The 18808-nt window shown below is 48.3% G+C and overlaps 1 protein-coding gene across 3 annotated transcripts; it reads right to left on the reverse strand.

Moving 5' to 3' along the window:
• Window positions 1-2374: 2374 nt before the first annotated feature.
• ankrd13d (ankyrin repeat domain 13 family, member D) lies at window positions 2375-18677 on the reverse strand. Of its 3 annotated transcripts, none has more exons than XM_060063406.1 (17): window positions 18350-18677; window positions 17962-18087; window positions 17694-17829; window positions 17475-17599; window positions 17249-17294; window positions 16742-16885; window positions 16058-16247; window positions 14344-14410; window positions 13941-14022; window positions 12470-12531; window positions 12054-12184; window positions 11507-11664; window positions 11215-11331; window positions 10860-11032; window positions 10042-10121; window positions 4109-4363; window positions 2375-2875 (listed from the first exon to the last, which is right to left on the reverse strand). In XM_060063406.1, the coding sequence occupies exons 2-17, from the start codon at window positions 18043-18045 to the stop codon at window positions 2812-2814; spliced, it is 1914 nt and encodes a 637-aa protein (XP_059919389.1). In that variant the 5' UTR covers window positions 18046-18087; window positions 18350-18677; the 3' UTR covers window positions 2375-2811. The 3 variants fall into 3 exon arrangements, with proteins under 3 accessions (XP_059919389.1, XP_059919390.1, XP_059919388.1); XM_060063407.1 differs by having other exon boundaries at window positions 18257-18677; XM_060063405.1 differs by having other exon boundaries at window positions 17962-18677.
• Between the last annotated feature and the right edge of the window lie 131 nt (window positions 18678-18808).

The following is an 18808-nucleotide window of genomic DNA, read 5'->3' on the forward strand; positions in this document are numbered from 1 at the left end:
CTAGGGGTCTGTGCCTCATACACCGCTCGACTACAGAACACCCTCTTTTATTGACTCATTCGCACGTACATAGAACAGCAAACCTAACTAACACACAAGTCATTCTCGGTGGCGGTGGCAACAACAACAGAACAACACACAACAATGAACAATCCCAACCCATTAACCCCACTGATCATTAATAACCCCAACAACTAGTAACGGACCCAGAACAACAACAATAACAGCAACAATAACACAACAACATGCGCGCCGGGAATCCCCCAGAATCCCCGGCACGAACCCGGAAGTGAATGAACCCGCGAACACTGGTCGCTACAATATTAAAAAAAAAACTAAACTAAACTAACGTTTGCAAACTTTTCCTTTTAATACCCCAGGGGAATACATGTCAACGCCTCGACATTTTTCGATTGGTAGTGATTTTCACCTCTTGAAATTGATTTATTTTAATTTTGAAAGAAACAACACATGGAAGCAATGGAGAACGCCATCTCTCGTTCGGTTGTTTAGAACTGAAAATCCGGTTGCCAGGACAACGTAACGTTTTCACTTTAGTACTCTATTTGAGTGGAACAACTTAGCATATAGCCATATAGCCTATATAGGGTTAGCCTAATTGAACTAGTTTAAAAAGAGAAAACATTTTGACTAAAAGTAATGACTAAAAGTTGACTAAAATGTAAGGACTTTTCGTCGACTAAAACTAGACTAAAACTACAAAGGAAAACAATGACTAAAATGTGACTAAATATACTAAGCATTTTCGTCAAAAGACTAAGACTAAGACTAAATCTAAAATAGCTGACAAAATTAACACTGCGTTGAACTATACAAGATTTTAGCGCTCTCTAGTGGCCAACCGAAATCGCCAAATAAACAAACAGCAGCGATGGTTCAAGCGAAGGACACGCACAAATGTAAGTATTTTCAGCACTTTAATTACGGCAGACTGGTGTAATAATACTATTTTCGAGCGGTTTTTAATTGTGAAGTTAGTTTTGAATCACTAGTCAAGTTTGTTTTGATTCACTAGTCAAGTTTGTTTTGAATCACTAGAAGCCGATGCTAATGTGTTCCGCTATCGCTATTTGTTGAGATAGATATCCGATATCCCTTGACATGACATGTTAAGGTTTCAAGTAACATTTGTGTGCAGTGGATATGCTTACTACTACTATCCCTTGGTTGATTATACCGGCGCACTGCTTTGATATCTGTAAAGCTGCCACCTAGGCTACGTCGCTCGCCTGTCAAACTGAAGATTTCCTTTCCACCTTTACCTCAGGGACACCACAGGAGACCAGACGGCTCATTAATTTCAGGGGGACCAGGGACAATGAGTTCCTAAAATCGAAAATGATCGCCAGAAAACAGTGGGAGTGAGTCTTACGTTGTTCAATCTTTTCATTCTTGCGTCTGTTTTCTACTTTGGTATTTCTGTGTTGAGCTCAATAGCCCACTGAATGTCTGTGTCATTATACCAATTGCCTAATGAATGTATCAACCAAACGAGACCATTGTTTTTGTTGTAATTTAGTATTTTGGTGTGTGTGTGTGTGTGTGTGTGTGTGTGTGTGTGTGTGTGTGTGTGTGTGTGTGTGTGTGTGTGTGTGTGTGTGTGTGTGTGTGTAGCCGAGCTAAATTTAATTTGATTTTGTTTTATTTTTTATCATTGTTCATACCTTTTTTTTATGTGAACTCCACCAAATATTGGTTCCTAAGTAAGTTGGTTTCGTTGTTCCCTATGGCATGCCTTTTGTTTCCCTGGGGAGTGGTTTGGCGTTGCACCTGTGTGCACCTGTGTGTACCTGTGTGTATGTGCAATGACAACAAATAAAATCCTATCCTATCCTATGGCAATGTTTTGATATGTTGAGGGGAGTGTCTTATGTCTGCATTTATTTGAAAGAGCATATGCACAGAAAAGCAGACGGACAGAGTTACAATGGAGATCCAGCGAGTTTTTAAAGCCATGTGACGCGTCACATCACAGGGAAGTTAACGCCAGCATTTCTGACGTTTTTATCCACTAATTCATTATGTTATGTGAGGCAACGCAACGCAACGTATGCTTGATCTGAAACATGCCTACTCGTGGCTTCTGTTGACATAGCAGTCAGCGACGATGAAGCCACGTAATGGAGGGGCGTCCCATTTCTTAGGGGAACGTTTTACCCCTCTGTATTGAGGGGCAAGGGGAAGGGGTAAGGGGAAGGGGTAAGGGCTAGAAATGGGATTGGGCCTAACAATCCATCAAAAAAAAATCACATTTATTTACATTTCTGCCAATTTAATGTTTACTAGATCAATGAAGAAATTATGACCCGTTTAAGAACAATTTTATGTTTAAACCAATATAAAGACAGATGAATTTGGCATCATAATTATTTAATATTTCTTTCACACAGAAAGCAGCAAACATATGTATTTTTATATTATATTCTTAAATCAGTTATTGCATCATAACTTTGTTTTCAGTTTGTATCATTACCATTGATAGTTCATATATAATATGTTTAAGGGATTGTTTACCACTCAATAAGGAAAGCAGGATTGTTGTGCAAAATATGAAAAGAAAGACAAGAAATCTAAAGTCAAACTTTCCTTCCCTTATCCACCGTCAACACTAGTGTTTTATACTCCTCCGCTCACTCACATACCCGTCATCACGGCTTGTTCTGGACACAAACACTAGCTACTAGCAGCCTTTATGCAAGATCAATTATGGAATGAATCATAATATATTAACGTATCCGAATAAAAAACTAAAACAGGGCCTCCAAAATCTTCGGGACTAACTGAGCCGGGTCACTTCTCCGTGAGCGAGAGCTGAAGGATCCGCTCCAACTCCTCGTCCTCCTCCTTGAACCTCCTGGGGAGAGAGACCAGCCGTAAGGAGAGAGACCAGCTGTTAGGAGACCAGCAGGGCTGTACGCTTACTTTTTTAAAATGGTAGCACTGGTGCTAGCAAGCAAAAAATTCAGTAGCACAAAAATAATTTTGGTAGCATACTATAGTCAAAAAAATAATAAATATTCAGATACAACTATATGAACAGATTAGGATGTGTATATACAAAAGTAACACAATATGAACAAATTCAACAACAGTAAAGTGACAATGAACATATTAAATAGTAAAGTGACTATGAGAGCCTATTTTAAAGCATCAGCAGCCAGAAGTGGTGAACACATTCAACAAAATTAAGTAATTTACAAATTTAATGTACAAATTTAACAAACACTTATTTATTAACCTCTGATGTCCTTTCCCCTACCTCGACGTAATAGTTACAAAACATAGACTTCTTGGATTGGTTGTAGACCAGCCAATTGAACGTTTTTAACCACTGGGGGTTAAACCTGTACGTTTTCCCGTTGGCCGAGACGGAGTCATGGGTGGAGTCGGCTTCGTCTGAAAGTGCCGGTTCCCTGCTTGTGGTCGCCGAGTCAATCTCTTCCATACGTGGATTTTTTTCAAAGTTTCTATCTTTATTTGATGAAGAAGAACTTCCGAATACAGAGAAATACCTTTTCATTTTTCTGTTTTGCTTAAAAAGTGAATTTCCCGCGACCGTTATAAAGCCCCTCCTCAACGTGTGAATGTTCGGGAAATTTAGTTTTTTAGTAGTTGAGTGGAACTGGCGAGCCTATAATTCAAAATACATTTCCCTGCATGCATCGCTCCCATCATGTTCCCACACACTCGCGCTTAGCAGTGCCATTGAAAGCCGTACAGAAAGACGTATTTATTTTCGCCACAGGTCCTTTCGCACCGGTGCGAGTGGACTTGTATTTATCTTCGCACGTTATATATTTTAATAGCAAATGCGATCAAAACTGTCGCACTGTACAGCCCTGACCAGCCGTTAGTAGAGAGATGAGCCGTTAGGAGAGACGAGCCGTTAGGAGGGACGAGCCGTTAGGAGAGACAAGACGTCAGGAGAGAGACAAATCGTAGGAGAGAGACAAATCGTAGGAGAGAGACGGGCCGTTAGGGGGAGAGAGACGGGCCGTTAGGGGGAGAGAGACGGGCCGTTAGGGAGAGAGAGACGGGCCGTTAGGAGACAAGCTGCTCTCGGTGTACGTGACGGAGGAGGATTCACCTGTCGATCTCCACCTGCTCGCAGCATGACAGCTCCATGGCGATCCTCAGCTGCTCCTCGAAGCTGTGGAGGGGTAGCCCGGCGGGGGGCGGCTGGGGCGTGGCCTGACAGGGCGGGGCCAACGTGCTGTAGGAGGGCGGGGCCACAGCGGCCAGGTCGGCGGGCGAGGCCAAGGAGGAGGACAGGCTGCGGTCGTCGGCCGCCCCACCCGGCTCCGCCCCCGGCAGTGCGATGGAGAGGGACTTCTGGATCGCCCTGAGAGAGAGAGAGAGAGAGAGAGAGAGAGAAAAAACCCGGGGGGAAATCGGGAAATCAACACAATTGATTTACAAAATAAAAAAATGAAATTACGTAACAAATTAAGTATGAATGTATGCATATGTAGTCCCTTCCAGTAAATCAAAAAAGGACATTTTTGATTTGTTTCATTATGTGCATCTTATCCAGCAATAATTAAATTAATTGTGTAGTTTTGAAATTCAGGAATTTGAACCAACATATGTATCCTACACATATATACACTGTACACACATACAGTTCAAAAGGCCCAACCTGTTATGATTTAATGCCCTTATGTGACCATTATATTTATGATAAATGGCATGTCCCCTGGCCAGCAGGAAAGTGGCAGAGCAGTGGCATTATATTTATAGGCTAACTAGAATTGCCATCCCTGAAGGTATTGCGGTGTGAATGCTGACGCTGAAATGCTCCGCTACACTGCAGAAGCTGAACGTTAAAGAATCATTACATTGAATCTAGGAAATCTGCTTAACATTTTGAAGGTAGAATGAAGTCTGTAGAATGAAGTATGAATGAGTTGAAGGGTTTTGAAGTCATACTTCTAACGTCTGCTGCTGCTGAAATGCTCCGCTACACTGCTGAAGCTGATTGTTGAATCAATACACTGAATCTAAGAAATCTGCTGAACATTTTGATAGTACAATGAAGTCTGTAGGATGAAGGGTTTTGAAGTCTCACCGCTAACGTCATCGCTGACGCTAACGTCAGCAATAACGCTAATGTCAGCGCTACACTAACGTCAACGCTAACGCTAACGACTATACTACCCTCCCCCACGGTGACTTTAACCAGACTCCAGAGTGGTGTTGGCTACTGATAGCTCAACGAGCAACAGCTGAGGCAAACGTTTAGCGTGAGACCAACTGAAAACGAATCCGTAATGAAACTAAAACTGTGATTATGAACAAAGTATAAATTATATCTAAATTCTTTTGAAACATTATTGAAGATACAAATGTGTAGATGTAGTGCCGAGAGACGGGAGTCGGAGGCGGAGTATCCAGAACTGAGTTTTTATTAAACACCACTTAAACCAGCACGTTCGAAAGTCAACGAGGACTCAACTGAGATGGTCGTTCGGTCTGACTAAAGCGTCCGGGCTAAACACATCCCCCCCACCCATAGTTCCGTGGGTGAATTGTGTTAATCACCACACAAGCCCCCCCAGAATTCACCCATAGTCAAAGTCCTTGTGAAGGGAAGGGGCGACGGATGACAGGGGTCGAGGCGGAGGAAGCAGCAGGCACGTCGGTGTCGTCCACCAACTCGGAGGTCCCGGGGGTCAACGAGGTCGAGGGAGTCTCAACGGTAAGCGGGGGGTGCGGCGCAGGCGGACAGCCCCGACGCGGGGTTGCGCTACCTCCATCGGCCTGGAAACGTCCACGTTAGCCGGCTTAATCCTATCCCAGGAAACGGTCTCAGGTCTACCCCGACGTCTAGGCACGTCTACCACCAGGCACTTGTTGCCGTGGCGTAAAATCCTGAACTGGCCATTGTAAGGAGGGCGTAGGGGATCACGGTGTGCGTCGTTGCGAATGAAAACATAGCCCACCATGCACACCTGCGAAAAGCAGGCGTGCCGTGTTGCAACGTGGGAACGGGCGCGAAAACCTTGGCGGTCTCCAGGAGGGAGGTACGTTGACCGGCCGCCGACAAGGGAACCGAGGCGTTAGGAATAAAATCCCCCGGCACTCGTAGGGCCTGCCTGTAGACCAGCTCCGCCGATGAGGACTGTAGATCCTCCTCAGGGGCGCACCTGAGGCCGAGCATTACCCATGGCAGCCTATCCACCCAGTTGCCGTCTTTCAAGCTGGCTCGTAGGGCCGCCTTCATGGAACGGTGGAAACGTTCGCACAAGCCGTTAGCCTGGGGGTGATAGGCGGTAGTGCGGTGCAGCTTGACCCCCAACCCTTCAGCTACCGCGTTCCAAAGTTCCGAGGTGAACTTTGGGCCCCGTCTGAGCAGAGGTCTGAAGGAGTCCCAAAGCTCCTCGACGTCGGAAGCCGGCGTCGAGGAGAGGGGAACCGCTTCAGTCCAGCGGGTCGTCCTGTCGACCATGGTGAAGAGGTAGGTAAACCCGTGAGAGGAGGGAAGCGGTCCAACAAGGTCGACGTTGACATGGTCGAACCTCCTCTCGAGAACAGTAAACTCCATATTAAGGGGTCCTTAATATGGCGGTGCATCTTGGACCGTTGACAGTCAACACATGAGCTGACCCAAGCACTGACGTCCCTTCTAAGCCCCTGCCACACAAACCTCTGGGAAACCAATTTTACCAACGGCTTCCTGCCGTGGTGGGAAAGGCCATGTAACGCCTCAAAAACGGGACCAGCGGTCGAGATTGGCCTGTCGAGACGTTGCGCTTCACATCTGAGATGCCAAACCGCAACCTCCTCCAGGCGCAAACCCGTATCCAAATTCCTTAGGGTCTGGACTGCGAGGTCGAAGGCCTGGTCTGCGCTCATACGGACGTTATCCAGGCCCAGTTGGACGGCTCCAATGACTGTCCTGGAGAGGCAGTCTTAAACCACGTTGGACTTGCCAGCATGGGTCAGATGTCTGTGGTGTACTCGGAGATATACGAAAGCTGGCGCTGCTGCCGGGCGGACCACGGATCCGCCACCTTGGACATGCAGAATGTTAGTGGCTTGTGGTCCACGAAAGCCGCAAACTCTCGGCCTTCCAGGAGGAAAGGAAGTGGCGGATCGCCAGCCGGAGTCCAAGGAGTTCCCTGTCGAACGCACTGTATTTGCGCTCCCTGGGGGTCAACTGGCGACAGAAAAAGGCGAGCGGCTGCCAGGCACCATCGACCCATTGTTCGTGCACCGCGCCGACGGCGTAGTCAGACGCGTCAGTGGTGATGGCGATCGGGGCATTATGCCTGGATGTGCGGGATTGAGTAGGTCGGGTGTGGTACCGTCGTTCAGGCAGCGGTAATCTCCACAAGGTCGCCACCCGCCGTCTGGCTTGGGAACAATGTGGAGGGGTGAGGCCCAGGGGCTGTCTAAGCGGCAGAAGATGCCCAGGCGCTCCATGTTGGCGAACTCCGACCTAGCGACCCTAGTCGTCGGGCTCTAGCTTAGACGGGTGGGCCCTTAGTGTTTATATGATGCTCTACTCCATGTTTTGCCATGACCGCGGAAAAGGTAGGTCGGGTTAAACCGGGGAACAACCTGAAAATGCGTTGATATTCGTCCCCCTCTGAGGGAGCTGGAGAGCCCGCCGTATGCTGCCTCACCACGGGCACGAGGAAAACGTCTGTGCGTCCACCAGGCGGTTGTTTATGACGCCCACCAGCAGATAGTGCGCACAAAGGAAATCCGCGCCGTCCGGACCTGTGGTGGCATGTGTTGGAGGAACAGCTTCATGAAGAGGAAGTTAGGCTCCTCCGTACCCAGCAGGTTGAGCATCATCTCCATATGCTCGGAGGGTTTGCTGTCCCCGAGGCCTCGAATAGTCAACAACCGTTTGGCCCGCTCTGACTGTGACAGCTCAAAAGTCTTCAACAGGAAGGCTTTGAGGTCTCTGTATTTGCCCTGGTTCGGGGGATTTACTATGAAACTCGCCGCCCGGTTCGCAGTGGATCTCATCAGCGCCGACACGACGTAGTGATAGCGCACAGTTTCGTCTGAGACGTCACTGATAGCCAACCGCGCCTCCGTCTGTAAATTATGTTAATCACCACATAGATCTGTTTAATTGTTTGAACGATGGTAAAAGGGTGAAATTTGACCAAGTTATGATGTGTTGAAGAGGATGAAGCATGAATCAGCGTTTTTTGAATTTTCCAATGGGAATGAATGGGGGAATTTTGGGTGAAAAACCTTGAATATCCTTGGAATTATGAATAATATGAATACAGAAAAGAATAGTATAATAGTACTAACGGAGCTGAACGTTTTAATGTTTGAATGATGTTTCTTTCAGCATTCACACAAATTAGCTTCATATTGGACTGGTTACAGAAATAAAGAGAAACAGCTCCATTACCACCAGGCTCATTCAATCTGGCCCACTAATCATCCTCCTATATAATTGACTGACTCATTAATTCCCTCACTCTCCACCTCAAGATGGTGTGTGGTGAGCGTTCTGGCGCAGATTGGCTGCCGTGCATCACCCAAGTGGGTGCTACACACTGGTGGTGGTTAGTGAGGTCCCCCCTTCACTGTCGAGTGTCTTTGAGTGTCTAGAAAAGCCCTATATAAATTCAATCCATTATTATTATTATTATTATTATTATTATTAGTACAAAATACCCAAATAGGCAACAGCACTTTCCAAGTGACAAATTATCTTTATCCAATAGAGAATTGACTGCGGTGAATTAAGCGGAGGCTTCATGGCTCATGAACGGCCTCATTAGAAGTCCATGAACAGTGGTTGATCCTGCCTGTCTAACAAGGCCATAGTTATCTCAGCTACATAAATGTGAACTTTCCTTGCACGGGTTTGGTTGCGCAAACTCCAAAACACTTGCGCAAGTAAAGGAGTAGGAGCTAACCTCTGTGAACGCCAAAGTTAGAAAGTTACGCCAAAGAATACAAACACTGCGTATACCACCATTAGGTAAACCACCGTTTACTGCATTAAGCCCAGTTCAGACCAAAGATTTGCCTCGCAACGACTTGCAACGAGACTGTTTTGAAACGTCGCAGGGGAAAAGTTTCAGCAATGTGAACTGGTCGTTGCAGCGCGGCTGATGCCGTTGCAAGGAGTCGCAAGGAGTCGCCAGAGCAGAGATTGAACATGTCAAATCGCCAGGTCCAGTTTTAGAACGCAACAACGTAGCTATTTCTCTTCAGCCAATCAGGACACAGCACAGAACAACTTGTATGTCACGGCCTTAAGACTTTTTTATGGTCCCATGTTCCCGCAACGCAATGATCACGCAGACGCTCCAAAGCAGTTGTGAACGTTTATGGTTCTACGTCGGGTTTTAGTTAGCGGGCAAATCACAGCCCTTGCTGCTGCGTCACTTCGACGGAAGGTTACGATGTTTGGGAGGCACACATCCGGCCAATGCTTTTGACGCAAGGAGGGTCCGTAAGGACGTAAGCGGTCCGTAAACCTCTTGCGTTGCGGGAACGTGGAACCATAAAAAGCCCTTTACTCCGTCCCGGTCCCGTACTGTCCACAGTACACGTTAGCTATAACCCTTGTTATGGTTACATGCAGCCATTCCAACATGCCCCCATTCCGACACCTTTTAGTAGGCCTACTGCCATTCCGACAGTCTACCAATCAACTTCAGGTCAACATTGGGGGATCATAAATATTTCGTTCAAATGTAGTAGCAAAAAGAAATAGCCATTTCAGTATTATTTATCGGCATACTTGGCAGTGTAAAAACGCCTACAGTAATACAAAACAAATCGCAGTTAGGCTACTTTTTAGCGTGACGCTGTTGCGGCTCTCGGCTGTGCCAGAGCGTTCACAGTTGCTAGGGAAACCAGTTGACGTCGCCCCCCGGTGCAGCAGTATGAACTGCCCAGTTTTTAGAACGTCTCAGCCCGTCTCCTCACAAGGAGTCGCAAGGAGTTGTAAGTTGCAAGCAGTTGCGTCGCAAATCTTTGGTCTGAACTGGCCTTTAGAGCTACTTTTCTCTCCTTTCAGAAATAGTACAGTACCTCTCCAGCTGACAGTCATCCTCATAAAGGGGAGATGGGGGCACCGGGCGGGTGTTGGTCAAGGCCTCCCAGATGGTCACCTGGAGAGGACACACACACACACACACACACACACACACACACACACACACACACACACACACACACACACACACACACACACACACACACACACACACACACACACACACACACACACACACACTTTAGTAGGCAGGACAGTTTAGGAGGGGAAAGCTGATGCTCACATGAACCTTTGAATCACTGGTCAGGGCAAAACACATCAACACACACTGCAGTGGCAGAAATTCAATGCAATACTAATTCACCAAGATGGACAGCGGGGCTTTAACTATGTTCATCATAGCTGAGACCCCGAGACCCCGAGCTCAGACCTGGTTTCATTAGGGGGGGTCAGATCTGGTTTCATTAGGGGGTCAGACCTTGTTTCATTAGGGGGTTCAGACCTGGTTTCATTAGGGGGTCAGACCTTGTTTCATTAGGGGGTTCAGACCTGGTTTCATTAGGGGGTTCAGTCCTAGTTTCATTAGGGGGTCGGACCTGGTTTCATTAGGGGGTTCAGACCTGGCTTCATTAGGGGGTTCAGACCTGGTGTCATTAGGGGGGTCAGACCTGGTTTCATTAGGGGGTTCAAGGGGTCTGGTGTCATTAGGGGTCATGGGGGGGTCATGGGGAGATCTTTAGGGGGTCATAGGGGGGGATCTGGTCGCTCTCCGTACCGGCGTCCAGGAGGCTCTGCTGGATGGTCTCATCAGGGGGGTCTGACCTGGTGTTATGGGGGGTAATCAGGGGGGTACCTGGTCGCTCTCCGTGCCGGCGTCCAGGAGGCTCTGCTGAATGGCGAACTGCAGCAGGTTGTCGTCGTCGTCGCGCATGGGCTCGCTGCGGCCGGGGCCCAGTGTGGCGTAGTCGGCTGGGGGCTCGAACACCGACGGGTCCACCTCACAGCTGACCCCCCCGTCGGGCTCCCCTGGGCCCAACGGAGGACAGCAGGAGACATGAACCATCACCATCATGATGATGACTTTATCTATTTTAATAGTATGTGTAATTGTGTATAAATAGGTGTAAAGAGGATATGGGAGGTCAAACACCAGACCCATCAAGATTGAGTGATTGAGTGAGTGAGTGAGCGAGCGAGTGAGCGCTCACCGGCCTCGGCTGCCCCCTCCTCGGGGGGGGTCACCGTGATGTTGTGGACCGGCTCGTCGCAGCCGCAGAGGTTACTGAAGGTCACCCGGGCGTTGAGCACATGGAACAGCGGGATCTCTGAGGAGCACACCGAAGAACCACCTCAACCACTACTACCACCACAGACACAACCCCCCACTACCACAACACGGGGGTCTCCTCTGAACCACCTCAACTACAAACACACACATAGGGCCTCAGTGGAGAGACCCCCAACCACCAAACCCAAACCCAAACACACACACACACACACCAATCTTGACGGGGAAGCCGGGGGGTAGCCTCAGGGTGATGAAGTCCCTCAGCTTGGCGAAGTGGGCATTGGAGATGGCCATGAGGTCGATGATGGGCGTCACCTGCTCGGCCAGCGACAGGGGGTGGGCCTCGCTCAGCCACAGGGTGGCCTTGAACCTGGGGGGGATGGGGAGACCGGGTTTATCACACAGGGTGGCCTTGAACCTTGGGGGGGTTATTGCCTTGAACCTGGGAGGGGGAGACCGGGTTATTGCCTTGAACCTGGGGGGGGGGCATTGCCTTGAACCTGGGGGAGACCGGGTTATTGCCTTGAACCTGGGAGGGGGAGACCGGGTTATTGCCTTGAACCTGGGGGGGGGGGGGGTATTGCCTTGAACCCTGGGGGGGTTGTTGCCTTGAACCTGGGGGGGTTATTGCCTTGAACCTTGGGGGGGGTTATTGCCTTGAACCTGGGAGGGGGGGGGGCAGTCCGGGTCCTTCTGCGTTGCCATGCCAACAGACAGGGGTACCACTGGACTGCGTTGCCATGCCGACAGACAGCGTACCTCTGGACTTTGCTGGTGAGCTCCACGGGGCGCCCGATGTCGCGGCCGTTCAGGGCGAACTCTGAGTCGAAGTACTCCTCCGCCGAGATGGCCGTAGGGTTGTGGGGGCTGGCACACTGCGACACGTTACCCTGAAGGAGACACACAGACATACACACACACACACACACACACACACACACACCACAATTTATTCACGTGCCTCGCACAAACACAGTGTGTGTACAGGCTCAGTGTTGTGTAGGGGTGGTGGGAACACAGTGTGTGTCCAGGCTCAGTGGTGCGTAGCGGTGGTAGGGACACAGTGTGTGTCCAGGCTCAGTGTTGTGTAGCGGTGATGGGGACACAGTGTATGTACAGGCTCAGTGTTGCTTAGCGGTAGTGTAGCGTTGTGTAGCGGTGGTGTGGGTCCTTACCCCGTTGTGCGCTGTGTGCTGTTCAGCGATCCCCAGGAAGGACTGCAGGGGGGTCTTGGACCCTGGGAGCAAAGAACAACACTACAAACAACTGTGTGTGTGTGTGTGTGTGTGTGTGTGTGTGTGTGTGTGTGTGTGTGTGTGTGTGTGTGTGTCAGTTTTTAAAGTGAGGGAGTTAGGACTGCGTGCTTGGCTGCCATTGGCTTGCTTGCACCAATAGTAGCCTATTGTGGCATAACTATGTGACACAAGATGTTTCAGGGTGTTTTGCTGAACTATAAAATAGCAGGATGGGATAATTATGTGAATTAACACAAATCCACCAGTGGAAGCATTGTCCTTTGAAAGCTGGTGGGTGGCATGTATTGGACTACAATGGCAGAAGGAAAGGATGCGAAGCCAATTAGTCAAATCAGGCCTACTCTTGATTTGTAAAACTAAATTAAATAGTCAAGGACTATCATTGGGCCCATTTTTGCTCTCAATGACTCAAGCTATTGGTTGTAATTTGGCTATGTTTACTTTCAGCTACAATTGTTTTAAGAAAAAATAAAGACACAATACCAAAAGTGACGGCATTTAAAATGCATCATGCTCTGAATCATTCACTAACATCCTTTCCACAATATCAAACAGAACAGTCAGAGTAACAAACAATTGAAAGAAAAAGAACATTATTTCACAACTGTTCACATGGGCTGTAAGCCTACATTGTTTGAGGCAAATGAGGATGTTAATGGATGTTTCAGAATGTTGGTCATGGTGTTAAGCCAATTAAGATTGAGGGACTTCATTTATAGATCAACCCTCCTCGCTGGCTACGCAACCCCTCCCTCCGGCGGAGGGCAGCCCTCCCCGTCCGCGGGCTCCGCCGACCGGCCGAGGGCTACGGAAACGTCAATATAAGCGAACAGAGCCGCACTGTACCGCAACCAACAGGAGCGAACCGCTCGGTGGAAACGAGGCATTCGACTGAGAGGGTTTGTTGGTTCTCGTACCATAGACCTGAGGGGATAACCCCTCCCTCCGGGCTGCTCCACAGCCAGGACTCCTGCTTATTCGTTCATAGCGCAACCAGGGCTTCAGCCTATTCGTGAATAGACGTAGGCGAGATCCAGATCCCTTAGCTAGTCACACCCACTCAGAGGAGGACTTTCCTCCTCTCTCCCATTGAACCCCATGTTATTCACCGGCCGCCAACACTTTCTGGGAAATGAATGGGAGTCAATGGAGACTGAGGGAGGAACGTCCTCCCTGAAGTAATTGTCAATAGGCGACAGAGGGTGCTAATGTTCCTTTACCCAGGGAAACAAACATAACATATACAAAGGCATTAAAGTAGTCCTTAAGGGCATTAATTCATTAATGTAGTCTGAACAATCTACATTTTTTATTCTCAAAAATGTTAAGGAGGATCTTCCTCCTTCTCCTCACTGGAGAAGCCTCCACTGGTGTGTGTGTGTGTGTGTACCTTTACTCTTGGACTTGTCCTGGTCAGACAGGTGCTCCGTCCGCGAGCGTGTCACCAGCTCCACGTTGGTGGCACTGTACACCTGCAGGCAGAGGGCAGGGGCGTGACCGGGGACCATGGTAACAGGGACGGGGACGGGGGGGTTGGAGCCGTCCTCAGAGCTGCGGGTCTCTATGTGGAGCTGGGGGCCTCAGCGTGGAGCTGTGGGCCTCAGCGCGGAGCTGGGGGCCTCAGCGCGGAGCTGGGGGCCTCAGCGCGGAGCTGGGGGCCTCAGCGCGGAGCTGGGGGCCTCAGCGCGGAGCTGGGGCCCTCAGCTCAGAGCTGGGGCCCTCAGCTCAGAGCTGGGGCCCTCAGCATGGAGCTATGGGCCTCAGTGTGTCCCAGGGACCAGAGGGCTGCTCACCTTGGCCTCGTAGCCGCTGACCACCTCGCTCTTCTCTGAGCGCCAGCCCCAGATCCCCGACTTGTTCCTGGAGGACAGAAAAAGGTCAGGACCCAGCCTCATGATAACTAATATCAAATTCTGTACTCAATATGTCCTCCAATCAATGAGCAGCGAACCCAGCATATACATGATAGGTTATATAATATGTAAGGGATAATGCATAGAACGCCGGTCATTATCAGTAAAATAAGCCCCGACAGGGCGAACAGGACACCAACGCGAAGGTTCGCCCTGAAGGGGCTTATTTTCAATAATGACATTCTTTACATTATCCCGCTTATTACACGACTACTTGCTAAAACTAAAAAATTACTTCACAAGGTGTGTCTTTTTATCCCCAGAGTAAACACGAAACATGGGAAAGCAGGATTTAGTTACTATGCAACAAATAGCTGGAATAAACTCCCTGAGGATTTAAGACTTGCCCCAACTCTGAGCACCTTTAAAACAAGATTGAAGACTTTTATGTTTGCTTTAGCTTTCTGCTAAATCTTAAATACTTTACCTTTATTTTACTAAAATGCCTTTTTAACTTTCCCTTTATTTTCTATTTTTACCAGAAAAATACATGATCTGATACCAGAGAGAAAGGTTGTATAAGGGTTAGTGTCCTGAGTTTGTTTGTCCTTTTGGTCTGGGCTAGAGTCCTAGAAGCTGGGTTAGAGTCCTAGAATTTGTTGAATAAGGCCTTTGGTCTGGGCTAGAGTCCTAGAAGCTGGGTTAGAGTCCTAGAATAAGAATAAGGCCTTTGGTCTGGGCTAGAGTCCTAGAAGCTGGGTTAGAGTCCTAGAATATTGTTAAGGGTTAGAGTCCTGAGTATAAGGGTTAGAGTCCTGAGTTTGTTTGTATAAAGGTTAGAGTCCTGAGTTTGTATAAGGGTTAGAGTCCTGAGTTTGTGTTCAAGTTCTGTCTGGGTTAGAGTCCTAGAATCTGGATTGGAGTTCCAGAGAAAGGACCAAGTTCCTTTAGGTCGGGTTGTAGTCCCGACTTGGGTTCCAGAGAGACTGTTGATCTGATCTTAAATACATTGCACTTTCAATTTTACTTACTAAAAAGCCTTTTTAACTTTCAATTTAATTTTCTCTTAAATACATTGCACTTTCTATTTTACTCATTTCTTGCATATGTTTTCTTTTACTTATCTATTATTTTATTTTATTGTATGACAATGTTTATATGTGAAGCACTTTGAGTCTGCCTTGTGTATGAAAAGTGCTATATAAATAAAGTTGCCTTGCCTTGCCTTGCCTTTTTACAATTATAATTCGTAGTGTTGATCAGCAGAGAAATGGTTCGCCAAAGACGTTGACGTCGTGAACCAGAGGCAAAAAATCCACTTTTCTTGACAGTGGTCATTATATGCTTAGCAACTGTGAATTATCCAAAAATAATTAACTGCCGGAAGTTGTGAAGGCCCATGCAAGTGAACGGAGCATTCCACAACATTGAGAAGAGCCGTGTAATAAATATACATACCTGTTTATATATGAGTGGTGATCTCCAATGTTAGACCCTTTTAGTCATGTTTAATAGTTGAATCGTCGTGTGTAACAGCCAGATATATGTCTGTATGTCTGTCTGTCTATCCATCTACCTATATAAGCACTGTAAGAGAAGAGCTATTAAACTAACTGAACAGTGTATTCCGGCCGTTCCCCGTGGGGGGCCTGACCTCTCGAAAGCCACGTTGCGGGTGTTGAGGTGCGTGGAGACGATAGGGGCGGTCAGCCTCTGCGCCGTGTTCTCCTGCGACGGCTGCATGGCGGCTAGCAGGGAGGGCGCGTCTCGCGGGGACAGCACCAGCGGCTCCGTGTACACCACCTGCTTCTCGTGGTCCACCTCCATCACCACCGCCCCGTCGTCTGCGGACACACCGGGCAGAGGCATTAGAGTACGGACTGTCTGAGAGCCTTATCAGGCACATCTGGAGGATAAGATGGCCTTGGTATTGTTGGATAAATGCATTGGGAATATATTTCCCTAAATTACTAAAGTATAGGAGGAATAGTGCATTGGAAATATGTTGTATGCCTCAACACACGCCGTAATATTACAAAATTATACAGACTTTGGAATCTTGTCTTATTGGACACCCCTCAGTTTGAACATTGACGAGGAACATTGGAGTGTTGCTTCCATTCCGATTTTCCACTAGATGGGAGTAGAGAGGCAGACCACTGAGGGCTCTCATTAAATACACTTCACTCGTTAAATTAAGAACACCAGTTGAATAACCGAGAGCTGTTCAAATGAAGCCACGACGAGCTCCGCAGACAGCAGACCGAACCGTCTCCTTCTGAGAGGTATGTACCCAGATGCTCTGATTCCCAGAGGTTCTCCTGGCCCAGAGCCGTACCTCCGCCCTTGAAGATGTAGCTTCGGCGGCCTTTGAGCCATGTCATGTGCTCGAAGCCCAGCAGGGTGGTGTCAACGCGCAAACACGAGCCGCTCTTCCACACGCGGTACACGTCGCTGGGACACACCTTGGACACCAGAGGCACTGAGAGGGAGACAGGTGGAGAGAAGGAGACAGGTGGAGAGGAAGACATTTGGAGAGGGACACAGGTGGGGAGGGGAGGGAGACAGGGTGGAGAGAGGAGGGAGACAGAGAGGAGACAGCAAGATGAGGTTATCAGGAGTCATGAAGAAGAAGGTATGGATTAAGAGAGTGCAATAGATATGGGATTGTGGAGGGGCCAGAAGTGCAGTTGAAACAACAAAGGATTGAAATTGCCAATTAATTTGTATTGACAGAAGGATACACAAAAAAGGGATTATCATTTGGAAGAAACCCTCTGATATACCCACTGATACTATATTACCCTATGATATACTACAACTAGAGGAGGAAGAATGGCCTCACCCCAACTGGTGAACTCCCACTTCATCTCCACATAGAAGTCCCGGGCCTGTACACGATTGCAAAGGAAAAGAGATATAAACATAATTTAGGCACATGCTATGCAGTTCATTTTGATTACTGGACTGAAAATATGACAAACCACACGTACACATACAAATACACATATACAAACCTGCAGTTCTCCATCTCCCTCATGGTTAATGCTGACCTCTCCTCTGAGTCGTACCTGTCTCAGTTTGCTGAGCAGCTCCGGGATGCCGGCCAGTCTCTCTGTGGCCCGTTTGAAGTCTCTGTACTGAAGAACCAGCTGAACCAGCTCTGGGTCGCCGGTGCTCACAGCCTCCTGCAGAACTGAAACAAGTTTCAGTAGAAAATTAGCAGGGTTTGTAATACAATGGACCAGGCCATGATAGGAGATAGAAGGCAGGAACCGGCAGGTACTCACTGGTCCAGCTTTGTGCGTTGCAGTGTGTGGGGTCGGCTGTGTACCTCAGCAGGACCCGGGCTGACTCGAGGTGGCCCAGACACACCGCCAGCTCCAGCGGGGTGCGCCCTCGAGGATCCAAGCGCTCCACATCCTTCTGCAGAACAAAGATCCAACTAAGAGTCCTTCACTTAATGCAGTCAGACACCTCAGGGGCACTTTGACCAGGTGGTTCATCCAGGAGTAAGAAACACTGCAACAATGTAATGCAAATGCCATTGAAATGGACCTCATTTTTCTGAAGCTCTCGGTCCAGTTCCAGATACTGGTTGTTCCAGACCAGGAGATGGAGAGGGAACGCCTCTAGGGCCATCGCTGTGTCCGCTGGATCCTCACAAAGATGTCGAAGGAACCACTTCCCGAAACAGAAGAACTGGATGTTAGGAGAAGCCCGTCCTTTTGGGCTGAACTGAGGAGTTAGCCTCCCTGATAACACCGCAGCGATGGTTAGCAGCTATTCGTCTGGTTATGTCAAAAACGACTTCACATGCGGTAACGTTAATACGTTCGAGATAGTGCCATACTTCAAAACATGGTTAGTCACTCGTTGATATCTGACAGCTAGCTAGGAGCTAACGACGGCCACCGAGCCGATAACATCGATCTGCTCTCCGCACCTGGGATCCGCCTCCACTACAACCAGCTAGAGCCAACAATGTGCCCGGTCAAAGCTGTCTATTGTGCAGGACATAGTTGGCTTTTATTTATTTTTTTAAAAACGGACATATGCCTCGTTTCTACCCCAGACAGTCTCCTCGTTGACAGTCATCTTCGGTTTATGTCATATTGTTGAGCTGTCAACAATACAGAAGATTCGGTCTGATGGTGATATCACATCCAGGTCACTGGAGTGGAGAGCATCCGATGTTGTTGATGACAGCTGCAGCAGAGGAGGACCCGAAACCCTCCGATTGGTCCACAGCTGTTCTGCCAGACATCGGCAAATATTCCTCCTGAAAGCCCAGGAAGTAGTTGGGATGCAAGTTATAGCGACATGGTATTCATTATTTATTTCCCCATAATGTGTGTGGCTCCGTTTCCAGGTTAGGGGAGCAGCCAGGGTGGGGTAGTGGCTC

The sequence above is a fragment of the Gadus macrocephalus genome, chromosome 10, assembly GCF_031168955.1.
Source record: "Gadus macrocephalus chromosome 10, ASM3116895v1".
Classification (NCBI taxonomy): Eukaryota; Metazoa; Chordata; class Actinopteri; order Gadiformes; family Gadidae; genus Gadus; species Gadus macrocephalus.

Bases quoted from the DNA above. Each gene is read 5' to 3' on its own strand.
- ankrd13d (XM_060063406.1), bottom strand. From the start codon at position 18,045: ATGGCCCTAGAGGCGTTCCCTCTCCATCTCCTGGTCTGGAACAACCAG. The intron at 12,185-12,469 runs GTAAGGACCCAC...TGTCTCCTTCAG, and splicing joins AGCACACAGCGCACAACGGG to GGTAACGTGTCGCAGTGTGC. The intron at 10,122-10,859 runs GTACCCCCCTGA...TGTCCTCTCCAG, and splicing joins CCGGCACGGAGAGCGACCAG to GTGACCATCTGGGAGGCCTT.